At 38.4% G+C, this 23,823-nt stretch overlaps 1 protein-coding gene across 1 annotated transcript in view; it reads right to left on the bottom strand.

Annotated features, from left to right (window-relative positions):
- Positions 1–18,913, bottom strand: part of LOC114651640 (cytochrome P450 26B1) — a 71,120-nt gene extending 52,207 nt beyond the window's left edge. The window contains exon 1 of the mRNA XM_028801462.2: positions 17,684–18,913. Within this exon, the coding sequence (XP_028657295.1) occupies positions 17,684–17,887 (204 nt within the window). The 5' untranslated portion in view covers positions 17,888–18,913. The remainder of the gene's footprint in view (positions 1–17,683) is intronic.
- Between the last annotated feature and the right edge of the window lie 4,910 nt (positions 18,914–23,823).

The following is a 23,823-nucleotide window of genomic DNA, read 5'->3' as shown; positions in this document are numbered from 1 at the left end:
AAATCAGTCCATTTATTTTTGTATAGCACTATTCACTGCTCATAATGCTATAACAAGTTTACAGGTAAAATGCAATTTCACACTTTAAAATTACATGATGTGCGCACACATACAAATAGTTTTTGTTAAGCATACAGTACTACAAAGTACTGATCCTGATAATATAAGTCATCTTGTATTATCATTGAGAAATAGCAAGTCGACAACATTCAAATTTCTCCAGTCAGCATACTTCCTTGTCACCATCCTTAGAGAAAATAAACCTCTGGAGGTCCTTGGGGTGTCAGCTTTAATTGAAAGCTCTAGAAATGTAGAGAATGTCACAGCCCTGGAGATCTAGGCTAACTGGCCATTCACCCCGGCTACTGTTATAAATTATCATACATTATACACACTATGTACAATATGTGAAGAAAGAGATGCATTAAGGCCATGCTTTCTAGTATATGTATTTCTCATATTGGTAAACTCAATTGAAGATGCACTTACTCAAAAAAGCTACAATCTGAATATTTAGTGTAAATATACAGGAAGACTATAAATAACAGCAATGAAATTAGCGTACAACAAATATGGAAAGAAACACACTTACACACACTTACGCATTCTCTCTTTCGATAAATAGATTCTAACAGAAGATAAAGGGTGCAAATTAGCAATGTGCACTTTTAAATTGGAAAATAATTATATTCAAAAAAAGTATGTATTTAAATGTCTCCACACTGTGTTGTATTAGAGTGCACTTCACAGATAAGGTAACACAACAATGAATACAGAAAGGCAATTAGACAGAAAAGTATTAAATTAGGGTTTTATAAAGTGACCTCTGATAGACTACCTGCAGTATGTAAGATATATAATAAAATGAATCAAATGACCAACAGATTGTTTAGATAGAGTTTCCATACATAGTTTTTTATGCATAAATCATAATGTAGTGTCTTTTAAAGTAAAAGTTTTTCACAATGCAAGCTAGGACCATATTACATGAATTGGTCTGCTATTTTGCTGTAGCATCGACATGCCACCAGACTTGTGTAAAATGTGTGTCCTGCTTACTTGCTTTAAAACGCTTCTGCTACTCCTGAGGTTTCCTGGTAAGCCCTGATTAATCTGGTCGATCTCTCAAAAGCTCCAGCCTGCACTTTATCCACCTCAAGGCAGCCTGGCAGTGACGGAGTTAAGATATGTCTTTCAATAGTTCTTTTATTTCTCTTTTTTTTTTAAAAGAAATTTATCAGATATTTTACAAGGGGCACGATAAAGGGGACTGCTTTTTTCCACAGACTGCTTCCAAACAGACTAAAAATACAAATTTTTGTATAAATTGGACACCGGTTGAAACTCCCACCACATAAAGGTAGTCTTTGTGCTGCACTGGAAATGTTGTACAAATGACTCTTTTATTACTACCACAAAAAAAGCACTTTAATTCTATTTATTCAGAACATTGCAGCGCGACCCTGACTGGAGAGTTCACTAAGTTACACTGGTCACCAGTCTGGGTGACCAGGCGTCAAAAGTAGCCATCAGAGCAGCACAGTGACCACAGTCCAGCTACACACTCTGTCAGATTTGACAATTACAGTGACGTTCAGAAATGTCCTTTTGCATATCCTTATCCAAGAATGCAGCATCTGGCTGGTGTGGTGGCACCATCAGCATTGAGCTGATCTTGCCTGAAGAAGGGGCCTGAGTTGCCTCGAAAGCTTGCATATTGTAATCTTTTTAGTTAGCCAATAAAAGGTGTCATTTTGCTTGACTTTTCTCTACATTCATAATGGCTAACATGGTACAACACCCTACTACTAATGTAAAGTAAAGTGAGACAGAGTAAACCTGATTGAGAACAGATTCACATATTCCTTTTAAATGTATGCAATGATTTTCAAATCTAAATGAAGAGGTTTATGTACAGGATGCACGTAAACACTTACTGCTAAGTGAGTGCCTCCATTACTTTATTAAATAATATATTTCAGATTCACACAAATCATGGGAGGTGTGTAACACGTTTACTGTTTCAGTTATTCATGATTATATTGGTATTGCTTACTGTGTTGAAAGACGGACACACTTCAGCACACAAAACAAAATATTAAATATTTGAAATTTATAAGCATTGTTCTGTATGTATATATATATATATGTATATATACATATATGTGTGTGTGTGTGTATATATATGTATATATTAAATGACCTACTTAATCCAATTTACAGTCTGATGCTAACAGCATCAGAGGCAGGAAAGAACCAACCGGAATGGAATGTCAGTCCATCATGGAGCAAACACTCACAAATATTCAATTCAGGTAAAATTAGAGCCACAATAACATAAATGACTGTTGGGATGCAGGATGAAAAACTAGAGTAACCACACAGATGAAGGAAGACCAGGCATACTGCAGATAGACAGTGAGTGGTCTAGGGTCTTTGGAACTGATGGCAGCACGGCTAACCACTGCAACACCATGCTGCCCACATGCACTATATACTTCTTTAACTGACATTTCAGGGGATGCTATGTTGATCTGAGTAATAGTTCTTCAAATGCTTGACCTTTCTGAAAAATTCATAAATATACCCATATTCTCTATCTATCTATCTATCTATCTATCTATCTATCTATCTATCTATCTATCTATCTATCTGTCTGTCTGTCTGTCTGTCTGTCTTTCTGTCTGTCTGTCTGTCTGTCTGTCTGTCTGTCTGTCTGTCTATCTATTTTAATGATAGAGCACCTTTATCATCTATCTATTGCATGTACACACTCTTTACATATATGCTGTGTGTGTGTGTGTGTATGTGTTTAGACATAAGAGATAGGTAAGGATATAAGCTCTACAATATGAATAGAAGAACAAAACATTTTTGAAAATAATTCAGCTTTCTACACATTTCTTTTTGAAAGTATTTGTTTAAGCTTTTTGAGTCATGTATAACAAATTAAACTTGAGGCAGAGGCATTTTGCAAGCAGTTTCTTCATGTAAGCCTTTGTAGCCCAAGACCAAATAGTGATGTTCTTTTTCTTGCAATAACAGCAGTTTTATGTGTTTGCCCCTGATTAATTACACTTTCTAAGGGCATCTAGTGCTAGCCAACACATGGACCTATGGTCCTCGGATAAAGGTGGTTCTAGAGCAAGCTGAATATTTCCATTTTCGCCATACATTCTTTTGTTATCATGTATGAAAAAGTACAGCCATACAGTGAGTACACTGGCGATTTAATAGACGTAAGTAGTGCTTTTCAGCATTTCATCAATGTAAGGATGTAAAAGATCAAGGTTCTGGCACCCCCAGTAGTTTCCAAGCACCAACAGTTTGCCACACTGCACATGCTTGATGCTTAGTGGATGCAGGAACTGCCATTCTTTTTCTTCCTATCACATAATCAATTTTATTTTTTTGCTCAGCAGATGTCACTATTCTTTTTTTTTTCTCTTTGCCATGTCACCTGCTCGATTAGTCTGCCTATGCAGTTTGCCATAAGAAAGATGCAAACTGTGATAACCTCGTGAGGTTTGCTATTAGCCAAATCTTGTGGTTCACCAGTGCACATCACATTATAAACTCTCAATCAAAGTTGTAGCTCCAGTTTTTTGTGAGTAATTTAGTGGCAAACAAAGTTAGCATTTCATATATAGATGCCTCTTGATTGATATAATTAAAGCTTTATTAAAGATACATATAGAGTGCATATATGTGTATGTGGGCATATATATACACATGTATACTTTACATGTATATGTTGTATATATATGTATATATTGTACTGTATACAATATTTTCAAAGCCACTTAAACGACTTAAATTTTTAGGAAGTCCTGGTAAAACTGCAAGCAATGGCTCATTTTGTATAACCAATCGTGTCCTGAGAGGGTCACTTGAAAATAAATAAATAAATAAATAAATATATGGTACATATATAAATGAGCATTTGTTTGCCTAATTACCCAAATTAAACAACTCCTGTATAAGCTAGGTTTGAATTATTAGCACACTACTCTAGGATGAGTTAGAAAGTAGAAAAAGTGATTATTATTTTTGAGGTATATGTCCATGATTAAGGATTATGTATTGTGCCCTTTTATCTAGTATTCTAGTATGCCCTATATAAGTACGCATAGTTATTCTGTATATACACTAGCTGTTCACCCGAAAGAGTGTCAAATGCATGTGACGTCCTTAAAATAAATAAAGCAGATCTGACACTTAAGACTTCCTTCATTGCGGCAGAAATACATATCATTGTTTAGTAATATTTAGCATCTAATGCTTCTGAGCTTATTAAGCCCTTTTCTCCTAAGAGGTCAAAATTGTGAAATTTTACTGTGAAGAAATTAAGTGTAAATGTATAAAAATTGAAGCAGTTTTGCAGCTGTGGAGGTTTTCCCAGACACAGACAGACACCCAACACACGTTTATTTTCCATTATGTACAGTGCTCACAAACCCCACAGTCCCCAAAGTCCTGGGCACACAACACAATGCCTTTCTCTTCAGGCCGGCTCCTTGGCCTCCTCCGACGTCGTCCTACTTCCACCCGACTCTTGTCTCTGTCTGAAGGGAGGCGGCCCCTTTTATACGCACCCGGATGTGCTCCAGGTGCTCCCTGGCAATCTTCCACCGGCACTCCCAAGTGTGGCGGAAGTGCCGGCTGCGCACCCCAGAAGCACTCCAGATGTCCCTTCTTTTCTTCCCCCCAGCACTTCCGGGTGTGGCAGAAGCGCTGAGGTCCAGGGTCCCCAAGGCATTGGGGCGCCCCCTGGCGGTGACCACGGGCCCCTGCAGGGTAGAGCTTCCAAGCTCTGGACCCGTGGCCCCCAAAGCAACCAGGGCTGTCGCCCCCTCGTGGTCTGGAGGAGGCACAATCCCTGGAGGAGGGCACCATCCCCATCCGGGCAACACACAGCAAAGAACAATTTATAGAACAGTAATAATAATTATATCAGTATCTCAGTAATAATATTGAAATCTTATAGAACATGTAGAATGCACCACAATCTAAATGTGCAAATCGAACACAGGAACAAATGAGAGTCAAAAAGCACACATGCTGTCCTCCTCTCTTGGCATATCAACACAAAGTATCTTCCCCCTCTCACTCCCAATGTCTCTACAGACTTTTATTACTCCAGATAATTCATGGATTTCGTCACAAATGGATCACTTGCTCACTTATTATTTGTCCTAGAGAAAAACTGAATAGGATATTTTTTTAGCCATAAAAACACTATATAAATATAAGAAATAATAATAATTATTATTATTATTGTTATTATTAAAATGAGCATTCAGAGAGGAGAGATATGATCAACCGTTGAATAATTATTGAGCAGCAGGCAGAAATTCAATTATATATATATATATATATATATATATATATATATATATATATATATATATATATATATACTGTATCTATGTCAATTAATGCTTAGGATCATAAAACATTTTTTCTCCAAACAGCACTTCCTATATAATTCCATTACTCCAGGACTTCATTTAGCAAAATTCAAAATTCAAAAATGTAATATTGCAACACAAGATCCACTTGTTGCATCAAACAATTTATAGCTTTTGAATTCAAAGGAGTCAAAGAATGTATATGAGAAAAAGGCTTTTGCAGGGAGACAATATAGAGCAATCAAGCACCAGCAAAGATGCAGAAAATGATAAAACATGACAACATTTTAAACTTTTGAATAAAAACAACATTAATTTCAGGTGTTATATGGATACCATATAAAAACACTACCAAAGTTGCATTTTGCGTCCTCTTGCATCATTAGTAAAATAATAAAGGAAATGCTGTTTTTAACTCTGTGTTAAACTAAAATTAAGCAACACTCAATGAATTGATTCATCTTGTTTAGCAGCCTTCACAAAGTTCACAAAAATAATTCAAAACAGAAAATGTAAAAGCACTCTTAGATACAAGATTGTTTAATTACATGACTAGCATAGTGAAACACCCGTTTAATAAAACAGGTTTAATGGTCCATCTGTTTCAATCTCATCTTGCATTTATCAACCTCTGTTCACCAACTATATCTTAAATCCCTTTTTCTTTGTGTGTCTTTTTGTCTTTTTTCATTAGACATTCCAGCCCTGTTGTGAACGCCGTCGACGTACAGACATACACCTCACAGTTTACTGTCTTACACCAGCCATATGCCTTTGTACATCAAACACTCCTCTTTTGCACAATGGTTAACATTATGTCCAGGTATGGACACCAGAGGGACAGACATTTTATCACTTTATATATATATAAAGATAATTGGAAGAGAAATGGTAAACTGATGCTGCCATCTTCGAGCTGCTATCTATATGGCTGCCTAAAGACAAGGTATGTAAAGGCTGTGGCTTCCTCTGATATATGTTTTACACTAAATTTAGCACAGAGCTGATCTGCTGTCACCATTCACAGAAATAAACTGTTCAATAGGTAAGTAGTAGTAGCCTACACTCTTTACTTGTATGATTTTCCTCCTTGAATTGTCTGTTTTAGCAGATGTAGCTTCATATACCTTTAGGACCTCCGAAATGTATGCCTACTATAACATAATACGCAATTTTCTGAGACACACATTTGTCTGTCAAGAACTTCAGGGTTCTGGTGCCAATCCTAGAAGCAACAGGTGAAAGATAAGGATAACCCAGGACAATGAACCAATACATTACAGTGCCAGTTTAGAGTCTGAAATTAACTTAACCTACACACCATTATGTATTGGAGTACTGTATATGAAGGAAAATCCACACAGATATTACACAGACTCAATATTTGACCACAGGGTGCAGGGTCGATGAGGCATCTACATTAACCATTTTGCTACCCTAACTTATAATCCTATTTAAAATATATTAGTTGAAGTGTCATTATGGCCAGTTATCAAAGCAGTTCCCCCAAAGTGAAAATAGATAGGCAAATCTCCACTCTGTGTTACCCTAGAAGTAGATATATTTTCAAAGACTGAGTATTGGGCCTATAAGTTCTAATAGGTATACTAGACAGGAACAAGTAAACGGTTTGAATCTTTTAGTTTTCCCAAAACAGACCCCACCATTTCATTCTTCAATATGACTTTTCAATTTTTTTTTTAGATTTCACTTTGAAAGAGCTGCTTGATTCAAGCTCAGGGGTTATCCACATTTACATGTCTGGTTTCTGTAATGTGACCTTTTGTTTGCTGGTCAGCAGGGAAAAGTCTGGCTTTGAGCTGCCAGGTATTTTGTCACAGTTCATAGCTAAAGCCAATATGGTTTCTATTTTTAAGTATGAAAAAATGTGGAAAATTTTACTTTTACAGTATATACTATAAGCATGTACAGTATAAAACTGAGTAATGAACAAGTGGCTCTAACTGCAGTGCCTTATGAGAGGAAGAGCCACCTGCCACTAGAGGGTGCTGCGATCTGACTCCCTTTCTGTGTCCGCTTTGCTCCATAAATCAATGTGACAATCACTAAGATTCTCTTTTTTTTCATTATCCCTTGTCTGTTGAGTACTAAACACCTCTGCACACACTCAATATTACATTTTCATTCACTAAGATATGCTACACTACTTCATTCCACTTCACAGCGCAGACATTTCCTCCCATAAGAAAATAACAACACACACAGAAACACTTATGGAGTCTTATTTGTATGACTAAATGGCAGCTGCCAAATGTTGACGTCGAGCCAGTAGTGGATAATGATTACCATTGGTTTGAGCTTGTAGGAATGAACATTTTTAATTAGTTTTGCATAATAGCATTAAGAGAATTCTTAGCAATGACTAATCCCCTCATTGTTAATTGGTACACTTTTACTAAAGATGGTCCATTCTGAGCATGGCAGATTCTTATTGTATGTGCTAAAATATCTAATAATGATTTACCTGTTTTTATGTTTGAAGGGTTGACCTCTTGACATTGCTGGGCTAGAAAGTCTTTAATATGTTCCAAGATCTCCCTAACTCATACAAGTTATGGCTACAGAAATGGCATGGGGACAGGACTGGGTCCGTCCAGCAGATGGTATGGATGGTAACATTTTGGAAAAAAACGTTGCCATTACATAGGAGGGGATGATACCATAGTAGTCAAACTCTGCAATGAATGGAAGATAAAATGAAGCAGGGAAACATTTTTCATATGTATGGTGTCATCCCATATTAATATTCATCAAACTTATCCATTTATAATGGCAACCACAAGCTACACCTTTTTTTTAAGAAACACAAGACGTAGAAGAAGTGGTTTAATTTAGACACAAATCAGTAAGGCATGTGACTAACTAAAATTATTTCAAAATTTGGTAAATCAATAACATAAGTGGAAAGTGTGTAGAAGGTTTTCATTAGATAAGCAGAGGTGCTGAGATTCATAAGAGCTCTTCAGCATGACCTAGCTCATTAGTCACCTAGCTTTTTAAAAAAAATATCAAGTCAAAATATGAATGCCCCTGTAGCGGTATTATCTATCATCCTGCCAGCTATCTTATTCCATGTATCTTTGGTTCTGTATGTAGAAAATCTTTATAATCTTTGTGTTTCTGTGTTCTACTTGAAGAACTAATTTCAAAGAATCAAACAGCTGGCATCAATCATGCTAAGTCTCCACATATTTTTCACTTCTATCGTGTAGAAGCTGCTCCATATTGCAGTTCAAATGTAAACAAATGCTAAACGTTGTCTTATGGTATATCCAACTATCTATATGTGCATTTTGCAGCTGTTGCTCCAAAAAGCAATGGTGTGTGGATGCTAACTGGCATGCTAGGATAATCCCACACATGCTCTTTTTGGAAATGTGGCAAGAAGAAATACTGAGTACATCTAGGCATTCTTTGGGAAGCCATAGATTTGTGTTTCTCTTAATTATACTTTTAGTAAATGCTTTCAGGAAGGGCTTACATTGAAAAGTAGTACATTGAGTGATATGATTTCCTTGGCATATTGCCTCAAAAATTAAACTACCTCTAACAAGCAGAAGAAACAAACAGTTTTCTTAAGCAATGTCACTCCCTGCCACAATACTCACTATTCTGGCAGCATGTTTCACAAGAATGTCATTCAGACAGTACCATTGTCTGTCATTGTCAAGTATGATGTTAGTGGTCATCAGCCCTGAATGAGAAGTTTTCACCAATGCAGTGACCAATTCAGCGATATAGGCAATCAATGCCATTGTTTTAATGAACTCCATCAACAATGCCTCACATCATGGTCCAATGCATAATCTAGAAATTCATGAGGAAAATCATTGGCATAGATCCTGCAATCATCTTTTGCCCAATCTGCCAATTTTGCAATGCTCTTGTGTGTGCCTTCCAAATCCTTCTCAATGAGCTTGAGAAGTTTGCTGCAACCAACACTGTAAGCCAGTCACACGCAGGCCTACACTGGTCATTTAACCTCTATTAAATTCATTTGTTTTTGTTTATGAGACATTCTGTAGTGACAGTACAAGTGTCCCAAGGCTAACATGATCCAGCCTTGCCACACTGAGTTCTTTTAATTATGAGAGCACCTAATCATTTGCTGTCCTAGCAGCATCAAGAAGAGGTCCAAGTAGCAGGTTGTTTTTTTCATTTGTCACTTACTATAGATAAAGAGATGTCAAAGAAAATAATGTGAACCTGCATGAATTCTATGGAATAGACCTATGGAGGAAAAACTTCTAATTATGGGTTAATTGTACAATGACTGTATGTACATAAATATTTGTACTGTATAGATGAACACACAGCCATCCTTCCATCCATTTTGAGTTAATCCATTGCATTATTGGGTCATAAGGATATGGAATCCACACCAGTACTCTTTTGAGTGTGAGATCGAAACCAACCCCAAATGAGTACAAATCTGTTGCTGGTTGCACACAAACACACACACACATTTCCAAGTTATTGTCACCAATCAACCTAAGATGAATGTTTTTAAGATGTGGTATGATAATTGTGTACCTGGAGAAAAGCTACACGTATGCAAAACCCAGCACAGATGCTAAGTCTCTGCAGCAGTGTGACACTGCACCACCATGCTGCCCACACACAATGTCTACTTCTGTTCTGATGATTGGGAAGGTTTTGTGCTGATCAGCAGAATGAAAACATAAATTATTTGCAATAAGCCATGAGTGCTTACACCATGCTGTGTACTGACCATGATCCAAAGTGTATTACTTTCATTAGTGTCTGTACAACATCTGTGCTTGTTATTAAAATTATTTGTATCATCATGTTTATATATTTATTTGATTTTTTCATTGCACTTCCCCCACCAATTCATGGTTGGATATGTAGTGGAAACTTTTTAGCCATATAAGAGTCAACAGTATGTGTGGAAAGCGAGATGTTTCCAGAAAAAACAAGCAAGAAAGAGAAAGGCAAAAGTGCTAAGCTCTGACCTGGAAGGGCCCTCTAGAGTGAGATTATCCTTGTTAAGTCTGCATGCATATTCATCCTTGTGGAAACACCAGAAGCGGTGCCAAGTCATGCCACCGATGAAAGACATCACTTGTCTGAGGTGAACAGAGGGGCACTGGAGCATTGTGCCAGGCCATTCCTAATCTCGTCAATCATGTAAAGAAAGCTATATTTCAAATTCACCCCAGTGCCCCCACCCCTTCAAGCCTTTGGGACTGACATCTTGCAAGGGTAGTGTTTTGTGGCCTCATGATCGGCATGGGCACCCGTGGCCTGCGCTGCCGGGTGGTGGAGGGGGGGCTCACCGGCTGCCCTGCACCCCTGCCGAGATGGTTTTTGTTAAACAGTCTCTCAGCAGGCAGCCTGCCAGTTCATCGAACAGTATCCAGGCTGTAACCCCTTATCCCGCCACCCCCTCCCAATGCCCCCCTTTCCCCTGGCCAGCAATTGAACTTCTTATCCAGTCCGTAGACAATTCTCCAGACCATTCTGCTCATATCTGGAGAAGCATTAGCATACCGCCATGAGATCCTGTGCATCTATTGGAACAACAGGGCTTTAAGAGGATGTGTGTGAAGGGCCAGAGCACAAAAAAAGAAAAGCTTTTTAAGCTCATTGACACCCCTTGTCCAGAACATTTACTGCGACACAAGCCCCTACCGTGTTTGGTTTCTCACCAGTACAAAAAAGGCGAGAGAGAAAAAAAATCACAACAACAACAACAGAGTGCTTTTTGGTAATTTCCCCCATCGCTTCCTTGAGTGGGGGTCTCATCTACCCGTGAGAAGATGCAAAAGCAGAGAAAACTTTCAAGGCAAACGCAAAATGACCTCATTGTGAGCATCGTGGCATGCCTTTGTTTGTAGTGTCATATGCATCAGAAAGAGTGAAAGCCATGGAAGCATGGCAGTCCATCTGACAGCCCAGTGAAATGCACACATCAAAGGTCTGGATGTAAGGAATGTCAGCGAGCAGACTGCTGGGTTAGGTTGGTGGGAGAGGAAAATGAGACACTTACAACCACACCATTAGAGGTCTGGTGCATCAAGTTTCATTTTATATAGCTCCTTCTACCTCTTTAAAATAATATAGAATGTAAGCTGTAAAACAGAGTCTTTACAAATAATTGCAAATCACTTTCTTCATACCGTATGAAAACACCCAAAGTAATTTTTCAGTCAGGTCTGGATCATAACTTTAAATATCCCAGTAGACCAGATATGATTGTGTCAATATTAATTAAAAAATAAATAATGGCATATTCAATTTCAGTATATATTTTCAAGCTTTTAAAGGCTTTTGCAAACTAGACTAGAAAATAACCACATAACAAATACATTTTGTAACCTGGCCTTGTCTACACCAGTGGTCAAAAGGAGACACTTGTCAAGTGAGGAGCTGATGGCACACAACAGCAACAAAGTTCTAAGAGTCATGGGGACAGCAGGTGGCAAGTTGACTGGGATAAGGGTGGCAAAGGTAAGACCTTCTGAGGAAATTATAGCAGTCCAAAAAAAAGCATTCATCCAAGCTTAGGAAAACCAGTTTGGAGAAAGATATAAAACAGGATCAACTGACAGTTTGCAAGTGGAGTCCTACATCTCTGGACATGTCGCTCTACTACTAAAACACGAGACATTATCAGATCAAACTATTCCTTGTGTCCTTTAAAGGTAAATCCCTACATTAGAACAATTTCGAAAAAGATTTCCATTCTTGTTGACATCATTTATCTAAAATAACATTGAGTTGAGCTTTGAAGGTCTTTAAAATACTACTGTCTACCAAGCTACACAGTAATTCATTCCATGGATCTGTGGTTCTCTGTAGAAAGAAAGAAAGAAAGAAAGAAAGAAAGAAAGAAAGAAAGAAAGAAAGAAAGAAAGAAAGAAAGAAAGAAAGAAAGAAAGATTTTAACTTTATTTGGATAGAATGAAATGATTGATTGATCATTTCAACCACAGTACATTTAAGAAAAAAAATGAAAGACAGCTTTGATTGATTAAAATTGCTTAATAATGTCAATTTTATTTATTAGGAATGAAATAGATTGAACTATAGAACTCAATTGATTGATTGACTGAAGTGTGCCTTACAGATAAACCACCAGACTGCATTCAAGAAAGAAATTAATTAATTAATTACAGTATGTCGTGTTTACTTAGTGTGATTGAAATAAATTGGATTATAAACCTCAGTTGATTAATTGAAGGTGTCCATTTATTGGCAAATAATTAGTTTGCCATCTAGGAAAAAAGCTGGATTTCATATTTTAGGTTTATTTCATCAGAATGACGGAACGTTGGCCGCTTTCATCGATTTACTGATTGTACTATCCCCTTTAAAGTTAAATTAGCAGATTAAATTCAATACCTTATGAATCAACCAATCAATTATTGAATCAGTGTTGATAACTTAATATAGTAAGAATGAGATGAATAGCACTGCTTGCATGAATTTTCCAAATTTGTCCTCAGTTTAAGTGGGCTTTTTACAGAAGATCCTGTGTTTCCCCAAAAAACATTCACTTTAAGCTAATTGGTAACTCAAAGTTTGGGTTCGTTTAAGAATAATAATAATAATACATTTTATTTATATAGCAGGGCGGCACGGTGGCGCAGTGGGTAGCGCTGCTGCCTCGCAGTTGGGAGACCTGAGGACCTGGGTTCGCTTCCCGGGTCCTCCCTGCGTGGAGTTTGCATGTTCTCCCCGTGTCTGCGTGGGTTTCCTCTGGGCGCTCCGGTTTCCTCCCACAGTCCAAAGACATGCAGGTTAGGTGGATTGGTGATTCTAAATTGGCCCTAGTGTGTGCTTGGTGTGTTTGTGTGTGTCCTGCGGTGGGTTGGCACCCTGCCCGGGATTGGTTCCTGCCTTGTGCCCTGTGTTGGCTGGGATTGGCTCCAGCAGACCCCCGTGACCCTGTGTTCGGATTCAGCGGGTTGGAAAATGGATGGATGGATTTATATAGCACCTTTCCCATGCTCAGAATGCTTGTTAGAATGACTTAATCTGGTGGTGACATGAAGAAGACAGAAACACCTGATTGAGGTGCACAGCTAAAACTGTTGTCCACTTCTGACACTGCAGCTATATGTACAAGTGTGTCCAGTGATGCACTAGTACCCCATTCAGGACTGCATGCTACCTTGCATCCAGCTCCACCAAGGTAAGGTCACTGTTGATAAACCAATGAGTTCAAAAAAGCTACTGATGCTCTTCAGATAGTTTTATTCTACGTGAGATTGAGATTTTTAGGGTGGTGATGAGGTTAAACCTGTTGGTTCACAGTGAAAGGAGCCCGAGTTGGAATTCTAGCCTTCTTATTGCAGATTTGGAGTTTGCACATTCTCTCCATGTCTGCATAGTTTTTCCCCCTGTTCTCCAGTTTTTCTCCCCCAGTCTATAGATATGTGTGGCCCCATATGAGTGCATTATTCAGAGTCTATTCCTGTGTTGGGCTCGATTCAGCTGGGGTAGGTTCTGATGCCCCTTGACCCTGAAATGGATTAGGTAAGTTCAGCAACAGAATGAACTGATGCAATTTTCTGACAAAAATTATGCGCTCGGTAAGTTAATTTACTTCATATTTTAAAACTGAATTCCAAAGAAAGAAAGAAAGAAAGAAAGAAAGAACATTGTTTTGTTTAAATGGCATAGATAAGTGAACCAGTGCCTCTAAGCACCATGTAACAGCAGCTTGAGGATTTGTCTGGCAGTCAATCAACTGCTCACCAAGAGGACAAAGGTTAGGTAACCTCCTAATGGACCGTGGCTGCCTGATGTTTGCAATTAAGATCTGGAAGTTGTCCACGGTGCTAAATTAAGCACAACGCCTACCAGCCACACAGCAGGAGCCTTTGACTGAGACTTGAGGCTAAGAAAAATGTTATAGTGTGGTGTCACATAAATTCCATGTGATAGATTGTCTAATAACTAAAGAACTAATAGACCCATCAGGTGAAGAAAATCAAAATCTAAACATTTTCTGAATTTCTAAATACTACATCAACACATTCACACACGTGTATGATGATATCAGGAGAATGGTGGGTGGCGGGTAGCTTCTGTGACCAAATGGTAAAATGAACCAAGCAGCGCAGTGGCTGCTGCAGCATTAAATAGTGCAAATAGTATTTAAGGTGTTAAGTTCAACTAGGATAAAGGACTGCTTGAAGATCTCAGTGTTTTATCAGAGATGTACCGGTATGTTTTTTCATGGTTTTCAATTGCGTTAAGTTGAAAAAAGTGCCTTGCAAAGGAATCCATTAAAACAGCATATTTAAAGTAAAAGTTATAGGCTTTTCCTCCATTCAGAGTGGGGACCCACCCAGCAAGGGATACTCGTCCAACAACCAGAACACCAAACGTCAAATGCACATTTCAGATCTAGTCTGCTTTGTTTTAAGTAGAAAACCCTCAGCTGAACATGCCTGCCATGTGCACACCAGATACAAAACAGAGGTCACTGGGAGTGCGTCACAGAACCAGAAGGCATAGGTTCCCAGCCAGTGGAAAAGAAGCAACACCCTTGCATTGCAAAACACTGCATTAATGGAAGCTCAAGCGGCACAGCCCTCTGACCTTCATCGAAAAACTGGCAATGAGCGTGACAGTTTGGTTAGAAAGTCCAGAGCGGAAATCACATTTGGAATTGTGGTGTCGCCTTTGATACTCTTCATTGTGTGAGTGCAAGCTGCCTGAATTCTGTCATCCATTGAACTTTGCTGCCCAAAATATTCTATCATTTTGTTAAATTGGGAGTAATCAAAATATTGGAGAGGGGCGATTTATGTTATCTGTATTTTGCACCTGACCATTTCAGCTGCTGGACATTTTGTGCATTATAAATACAACCTGTGATTTATTAGACACCCACTGGTATCATTCATAGATAATACTAATTAATTTTATTTATCATTTGTTTTTTCAAGCTCACAGAGGATCAATTTGCAGAGCATTTTCAGATGAACCTCGTGCACTTTCTAGCACCTTTTTACAGCTCTTAATCTGCTAAATTAGAGAGGGAAACTTGTCTGATATATGAACTGATTTCCATTCCCCTTCAGAACAAAAGCACCTAGAATGATCTTCAAAGTAAATCATGTACATTTCTACATCTGCCTTTCTTGCAGCTCTAACCTGAAAAAAATGGTGTAACAAATAATGAAAAAGAACTTGTTCTGTGTATGCGTTCTCTGCTACAAGAGTTCAGGCTTAGAATGCGATTTAGCACCTTGGACAAGAATTTGCCATGTTTGAAACCTACAGGACAAACTCCATAGTAACATTCAGATAAATGTTTACAGTGCTCATGCACAAAAATGATAAAATGATGATAATCTTTTTCCATGCATAACGTCACATTTTGTCACCCACTCCATTAACGGGTCTTGAAAGTCTTGCACATCTTTCTGTTCTTGTTGTACAGTGTGTGATTAACACAACGAATAGGGAGCCGAACAAGGCAGGCAGAACGACTGACAGCGCATTTAGCAAGGACTATGAACCATGTTTTCATGCACGTCAAAATCCCGAAATATATCGGGTGCGTATATCGATAGTGCATGCAACAAGACTAAACCCGGACTGTACGGGACGTCCGCTCACTTCGGAACAGTTTGCTTTGGTTGATCTATTCCTCTAGCCGACTAATCGCACCTATATGGACTGTAAGGAGATACCATGGCCCCCCTGCGGGAGCCAGGTGAATGCGTTGAGGAGTTTGTTGACGGGGATAGAAACGGGTAGAAACCCTGGGCAAAGGAGGGATCAGGATCCAGAAACTGGTCTTTCAGAAACACAATTTTGCGAACTTCAAAGGCTGTCAGTTGTTCGTCACAATAATAATGTGCCTGATAAGCTAACTTTGTAGCAAGTCGACGTATATTTAGAATATTGCTGTAAATTATGGACATTAATACAATCCTGTGAAGTTTCGGGGGGATTATTTGCCTGAATTTACTCACGTTTTTAAACATATCGATGTGTCTAATGATTTTAAAACTAATACATTGGAATGTATTTCATATATTTTAAAAACGGATTCGAGGTAATTACATCGTAACATTGCTCCTAGCTCCTAGTAATTAGGCTATGTGAATTTCCCCTTGGGATTAATAAAGTATCTATCTATCTATCTTCGTTCTTATACACAGTTTGAAAAGAATTGATCGTGCAGTAAGGCATGATTGCCTTTTGTAGCAAAAAAAGCCAAGCCATTGAGTGACCGCCCGATGCTCAAGTATGCCTCCAGACGTTTTCGTCTGCGTGAAGGCTCTGTAAGTTTTGAGAGTAGTGCGCAGCTTGCAGTGCCGCCGGATCTCCTCAAAGAGCTCCAGTTCACTCAGCGGTGCAGCTCTCGCTTCATTCACGTTGGAGAGCGCGGAGCGTCCCTGGTAGAGAAGAGCGCGGAGAGCTAACGATTCGAGAAAACAGAACAATCAACGCACTGGACACACAGTGACGAGCGGCCAGAGCTGAACAAACCGGGAAGCAACAGCGCACTGAACCTAATTGTCAAGGATTTCAGAGCGGAATACGAGCATCATACACGCGGGAGCTCTGCGATCAAAATGGGGAAGAAAAGGCAAATAATTAACTCGGGAAAGACTAAGCAGAATACCAATGTGAATGCGCTGTTAGTCGAGAAGGCAAGTGTGAAAGTGAGAATAATGATCAGTGAGTACATTTTGTATGTGAGGCGGTGAGACAGGTGCGCGGGAGCTGTCCGATCAGACCGATGTCGGGGACGAGCTGAGCAGGCAAGTGGAACAACAGTAAACGCTACGGGCAGACGGGCAGCGGGAAACAATTAACGTAACAGAATCAAATGGAGCTCTCCGTAGAGCCAGGGGCTCAGTGGGAGATTCCGTCGGACAGAAGGGCCGCTTTAGATATGATGAGACCACGGACAGTCAGTAGTTTAGGGACAATCCGAGGAAAGCAGTCTTCTAATTAGTTGATGCCCGCTGGTTGCAGCAAGCACCCCGACTTGTACTCGCTCATGCACCCCGAGTACGAAGTGTGGATATCTGCCTGCCTGGACAACTGACATCAAGCGAGTCAAGGAGTCAGAGCAATTATGCATCGTACAGAATAACAATCGGGAGAATAAAATGTGTTGGGCGCTAAGGCAACGTGTTTTCGGATTGACTACAACTTCCGAAGTAGACAGCAAGAGGAGAACATGCAAGTCATGCACATCAAGTATGGGGTTGAGCGATCGGAGAAGGATTATACACCGGATGGTGGCTTACCTGAAAAAACCAGTGACATGTCTCGCCAATGATGGGGAATCCCATTGATCCCTTAGGAATTGGCAGCTTGCAGTTTTTGTCCCGGGTGGCTGTCCATCGGAGTTGCCACAACTGCTGTGACACGGCAAGGAGTAGAGCCATGGAGACAATGCAGGCAGCGATGGTAGCCAGGGCAGAAACCAGGTCAAAACTCTCAAAGATCATGATGACGGTGATGAAGAAATCCCTTTTGTAAATCTTCTTGTTAAAATGGAAAAAAAGTACCTCTAAATATTTGTTTAGGAAAAAGTAAGTAAATATAAACCAATATACTAATCACTCATCTTGAATTCTGCATCCTTCATATTAAATATCAAAATATATAGGCCAGTTTGGAATATTTAAAAGTTCTCTTTATATTAGAGAAGATACATTTGTATGTGTATTTGTGAAAGAGAACTAATTGAAATCCGAAATTCTTTTTACGTAGGCTTAAAATACAATAAGAACTGCCTTTGATGGTAAGTCACTAGTGAGTGCATCTTCTGTAGTTTATTTAGGAATTCGGTTTAAATAAACATGCAAGTATTTCATATATCTGAGAAATCTAATGTGTGCCCTCTTTTAGTTAAGCATATATTAAGTAAGATTGATTTTGGTTTATAATATCTGAATTTATTAAATTAAACTACCTGTCATCTAAAAAGTTTAGGAAAGTTTATATATGAAAAATATATCAATTCTGAAATTCTTCCTCGGGAATTTAAAAATTAAATAATAAAAAATCTTCTCCCAAGATGCATTAAAAAAGTAAAGAAAACAGAAAAAACTATCGTTTGATCGATTGCATATGCATATAGTACAGTAGTAAAGATATAGCGTAAATGCCTTGTTGCTTGCCCTGAGTTGTGCAGTGCCAGTGTTTGAATTTTTGCGAATGCAGAAAGTTAAACCGTTCCTCTCTCTCTCTCTCTCTCTCTCTCTCTCTCTCTCTCTCTCTCTCTCTCTCTCTCTCACTCACTCACTCACCCTCTCTCTCTCTCTTTTTCACACACAGTCTCTCAATGTGAGGCAGACTCCACTGTGTGTTTATATAGCAGAGGCTGCGCGGTAGGCAAGCGGCCAGGCTCCGGGGCAGTTCTCCCCCCACTCCAGGAGCTGGGAGGCGGGGTGAAAAGTCTGAACGGGCCGGGCGCTGGAGCGTGCGAGAACTGGATTCTGGCCCAAATCGAGAGAGAGAGAGAGAGAGAGAGAGAGACGGAGGACTAACGGGGGGCGGGGGGAGTGGGGCAAGTAGTGTTGGGAGGGATATGTGGCAGGTGATGAAGAAGAGAGAGGAAAAGTTGGCAATAGGTGAACATTAGATAAGTGAAAGTAGGAAATGCCATGTGAGCCAAATAAACAAAGTGTCAAAAAGACAGGAAGAATGTGGTGGAGAACAGGGGAGCGAAATAAGGATGAAGAGGAAAATTAAAGAGAAGGGAGAATACAAAGCATAGGATAATAGATAGATCTCCCAGGGCAGATCAGAAAAAGAAACGTTACAGAGAAATACGCGTAGACTAGAGAACAATAATGATAAAGATCTCCCGAAAGAGCACACAGCAGTTCTAAAGTCCCCCTTCTCGGCGCGGAAAGGGACGCGACTTTCATCACGTAGGGGTTTGCGCAGCCTGTGCACCTTAACAGGTAACCGCATCTGAGGAAATCCTGAGGAGCACGCGCAGGAGCGAAATGCGTCACGGTCGGGATGCGCGACAAGAGGCGGACTCGCTCGCATTTATCCGATTTCTACACGTGGCGAAAATAATGGCCAAAACAGCTGTTATCTTTACAAGTTAAGTCATGTAATGCAGGGCGCTGATCTTTTATTTAAATAGACAACAGGGTTTATTATTATTATTATTATTATTATTATTATTATTATTATTATTATTACTGCCAAGTGGAGATTGTGTATAAACGGCGGCACGAACTAGCTTTTGACACTCCACGTGTGAGCTTTTTAAAAATTCTCAGGACATACTTTCCTTTTTACCCCCGAAAAGACGCCCGAGTTGATTTTTAAGAGACAAGAGAGGCAGGTGCACATCTATACCGCCGCTTTCCAGGAGAGACAGACACCCCGGAGTTAATCGAGCCATGCTTCACGTGTAGTCTTTCAGAGTCTGCACTTTCAAAATCCACTTAACGAAGTTAATTATCTTTGAATATTCACTAATCATTTTGTCGTTGGGATGTCATAAAATGATCAGTGTCAAGTTTATTGTTTCTCTTTATTTACAGTACCTGTTTTTGGAAATTAAATTAGAGAGATTTGCGGAGAACATTAATTACCAGTACTCACGTAACGGTTACCTTTTTTTTCTCCAGTAATTTACCAATTACTATTGTTAATATCAGTGTTGTTATTCAGACAGCGCACAACTGAGATAGCTTTAAAATGTTCAAAGTGACACAGTTTTACTATACATATAAGTGTGACCTTTCTTTTACTCCTATAATTTACTAACTCTGCTGTTAGTGTTAATGATATTATTAAACCCGCGCAAAACTGTAACGGTTTTAAAACTAATACATTTCAAAGAAAATGAGAAAGTAACAAATATACATTCTGTTAGTGGCTTAAATCATCAGTTTACAATATTAAGCAGGATACAGCGACAAAGACAACACCATCATCATCATAATAATAATAATGTATAATTGGCTGGCGCCTTTACCTAAGGCAACACACAACTTAAGATCAAGATGCAGCACAATTGTTCCACACACTGTACATTTTTTGCAGCTGTCATACGGACTTGCCTTAGCCACTACATCACGCTGTCTGTCTCTTATGATATTGATTATGGACACCCTGAAAACCAAACGCAGACCAAATAAATGAAAGGCATGGATGCTCTCTCTCTCTCTCTTTCTCTCTCTTTCTCATACACACACTCTCTCTCTCTCGCGCGCGCGCTCTTTAAAGGTTTATCTTTGTTTTTTTTTTTCTCACTGCCCTACATTGCCGCCTTGCGGACGTATTACAGTACAGTGTACTACAATGAAACGATTATCGAGAACGAAAAATGTACATCGTAAACTGTAAATTCTACCAGATTCAATGCAGGGGTTTTGTATGGCTCCGTGCTGGACTTTCCTTGGCTGGTCATTCTAATGATATTGCATGTACCCAAGTAACGCCTTTCTACCAAGTTAAACTTCACATTTTTAGGATCCTTAGACGCTGTCGTCAAATACTGTAAGTAAGACAGAGCCAAGTGTTTTCTAAACTGTCTAGAAGCTCTCCTTTTATTTATTGTTTTCGCATTTTTTATCGTTTACTTAAGCACAAAGGTGTAATCACGTTAAAAGTTAACATTCACTGCTTCGTAATAACGAAACTCTCTCGTCTGCTGCACCCCGAGCTTCTTATATTCAAAAAAAAAAAAGCTGCGGCGATGATCCGCGCATTACACGGCTCAGTAAAGTGCACCTGCCTCTTCCACGCCGATCGGAGGACCACCAGAGAGCACATACTGGTCCGCGTTCTCTATTTTGGATCGTTTTGCTGGTCAGCATTGGCTGTGCCCAGAACTGATTATTCGTTTAGTAACGAGCTACTGTTGTGTTTTTGAATTCAGTTTGTAAGACGTTGGCACTTTTACCGATTGATTTTTTGTTTTGCAAAATGTGCCATCGGTTTCTTCAGGATTTGTTTATCATGTTCAGTTATGTCTTTTGGGTATTTCATGTGCACCCCTTACATGTTGCCGGCAGGGCTTATTATATTATGCATCCTAAATTATGGGTGGGTTTATGGGGCATGTTCACTTCATCTGTGTGTGCGTATGTGTGGAAATATCCGTACAAACGCGCGCGCGCGCACACACACTATCTGTATATACTTATGGATGTAACTGTTAGACTGCGCCTTAATTGTAAGAATTGCTTATTCTACATATGCAGGACTATGGAAAGTGTTTACGTTTAATAGCATAGGTTAACATTCTGCCCGTTTCGGAAATATTTATCCCCTTTTTAAAATATTTTTTTCACTTTTTTGCTGAATCTTTTATTAGTTTAATCAGTTTGTTTGGCAGAAAACCTATTTAGCTATTTTAATTTAGTTAGATTTATTAAACTTTATATGTAGTATTTAGCTGCTTTTAGAATCTTTACTATTGCGCTTTTCTTTTTATAATATTTATCAATTATGTATAAATATACATATATAATGTGTGGTGTGTTCATTAAAATATTTTGTTTAATTATTACTATTTATTTAGAGAAATATTTGTTACGTGTTTGTTTGCTTTTAGAAGAGTTTGATTTGAATGTTTTCTTTGTTATATTTGTTTCTTCTAAGCAAAGTCATTCTTTAGTCTGTAGAAGTGGAAATTGTTGCCTTGAATATGTTTGTTTTTTATTTTCATTTTTAATTTCTTTAAGCAAGTGTTTGTATTGCTTTGTTTCTTGCAGTTTTATTTTTCTTTTGGTGATTATAGAAAGATGTGCTTATTTTTAACAGTCTCAGATGTTTGTTTGAAGGAATTGTTTTAATTCCTTTTTAAAAAACCTTGCTATTTATCTGAGTTAGAGTGTTTACAAGGCTTTGCTCGTCGTTTTATTGCTCTTGAATGTTTTTAATTTTCAAATTTCTTTAATTTTTCATTTGTTTGCTTCAAAACTGTGTTTCATTTTTACATGACTAGGTGTGTATGTTTGTTTTGGTAATATTTGTGATTTTCTTGCATTTTAAAGGCATTTATGTATGTATTTACAATGTATATTTATTTATTGTTTGCTTTTTTGTTTACTTATTCGTTTATAATTAGTTCTATATTTTTAAAAATGTATTGTACTTGCTCAGTGTATTTTCCATTTGCATTTCTCACTGATTTCTGATTGATTGTTTCTTAATTTTTATAATTTCTTTACTTGTTTAATTAAATGTAGACCTTACTGTACATTTGTTTTTTTGTTTTTTATTTATATTTTCATTCATTTGTACTAATTCAAAATTTAAATTATAGTATTTTCCATTACTTGTTTGGGGTTGTGTATATTTTTTTTATTTGTTTATCTGTCAATCTGATTTTAAAAATAAATATGAAATTCGTCTCTTTATTCAGTTGCATTCTGCTTTTGCTGGATTCTCATTTTGTTTACTTCTTTTTAGTTTTTGTGTGTGTTTTGTGTTTTTGTTCAATGTTAATTCTGTCACCTTGGGTATTTGCATTTCACCAATTCAAATATTTCTTTTATTCATTTTGTTGTATTAACATACCACTTTAGACTGCTCTATCATTTAAACATTTTTGACTCTTCTCTCTCTTGTATATTTGCTTATTTCTCGGATTGGGGCTTTGTCTCATTTTTCTCACTGCAGGACAAGCTAACCGTTCACATTTGCAATAAAGGGCAGCATGCATTCAGCCTCTTTTCTGTATGATTGTGGCATAAATACTGTTCACTTTTTTATTATTGATAACTGTATTTGTTCACACAACAGTTTACATAAAGTTATTTTTCACATCCATCATAGTGAAAAATTACCCCTTGTATCATTTTTACTGAGCAGGAAAAAAAGAATAATTTAAGAAGGTGTAAAGAGATAAGTCACTTTCTCAATTTACTGGGAAAACGAAGGCACACCAAAATATAGTACACTTTCACATAAGGACTGCGGACCCCCAAATGCTTGAGAAAACAATGAGAGTTGCTTCTAGAAATGTGCAAAGCTTACTGTTGTATCAAAACACAAAAATACACACACACACACACACACACACACACACACACACACATAGAAAAGAAAGCCATGCAGGAGTGAAGGAGGCATTTGGCATGCCAGCATCGTGCCCCTTTGGATTTATGTTCATGTAGGCGGTGCGAACCTCCATTTATTTATCCTCATCACTCGAGAGCAGCTCAGCCCACACAAGCTCTACGCCCAGTGGAGTGTCCTGGAAATGCTCTCTTCACGCCATGGATGGCCTCTCCTCTGTCATTTTTCGTTTTTATTGATTTTGTAGATAGTTTTCATGTTCATATCTGCTTTGGAAATTCTCCATTCTTTCCTCATCTTGTTTTCCTCTTTGTTTTGTCCTTCTTTGTGAGTACAATATGTACTTTGCTTTCCACAAACGGCCACTTTTGTGAGGGTAATAACA

Source organism: Erpetoichthys calabaricus, chromosome 5, assembly GCF_900747795.2.
Source record: "Erpetoichthys calabaricus chromosome 5, fErpCal1.3, whole genome shotgun sequence".
NCBI lineage: Eukaryota > Metazoa > Chordata > Cladistia > Polypteriformes > Polypteridae > Erpetoichthys > Erpetoichthys calabaricus.
This window is presented reverse-complemented; position numbering and strand designations above follow the sequence as displayed.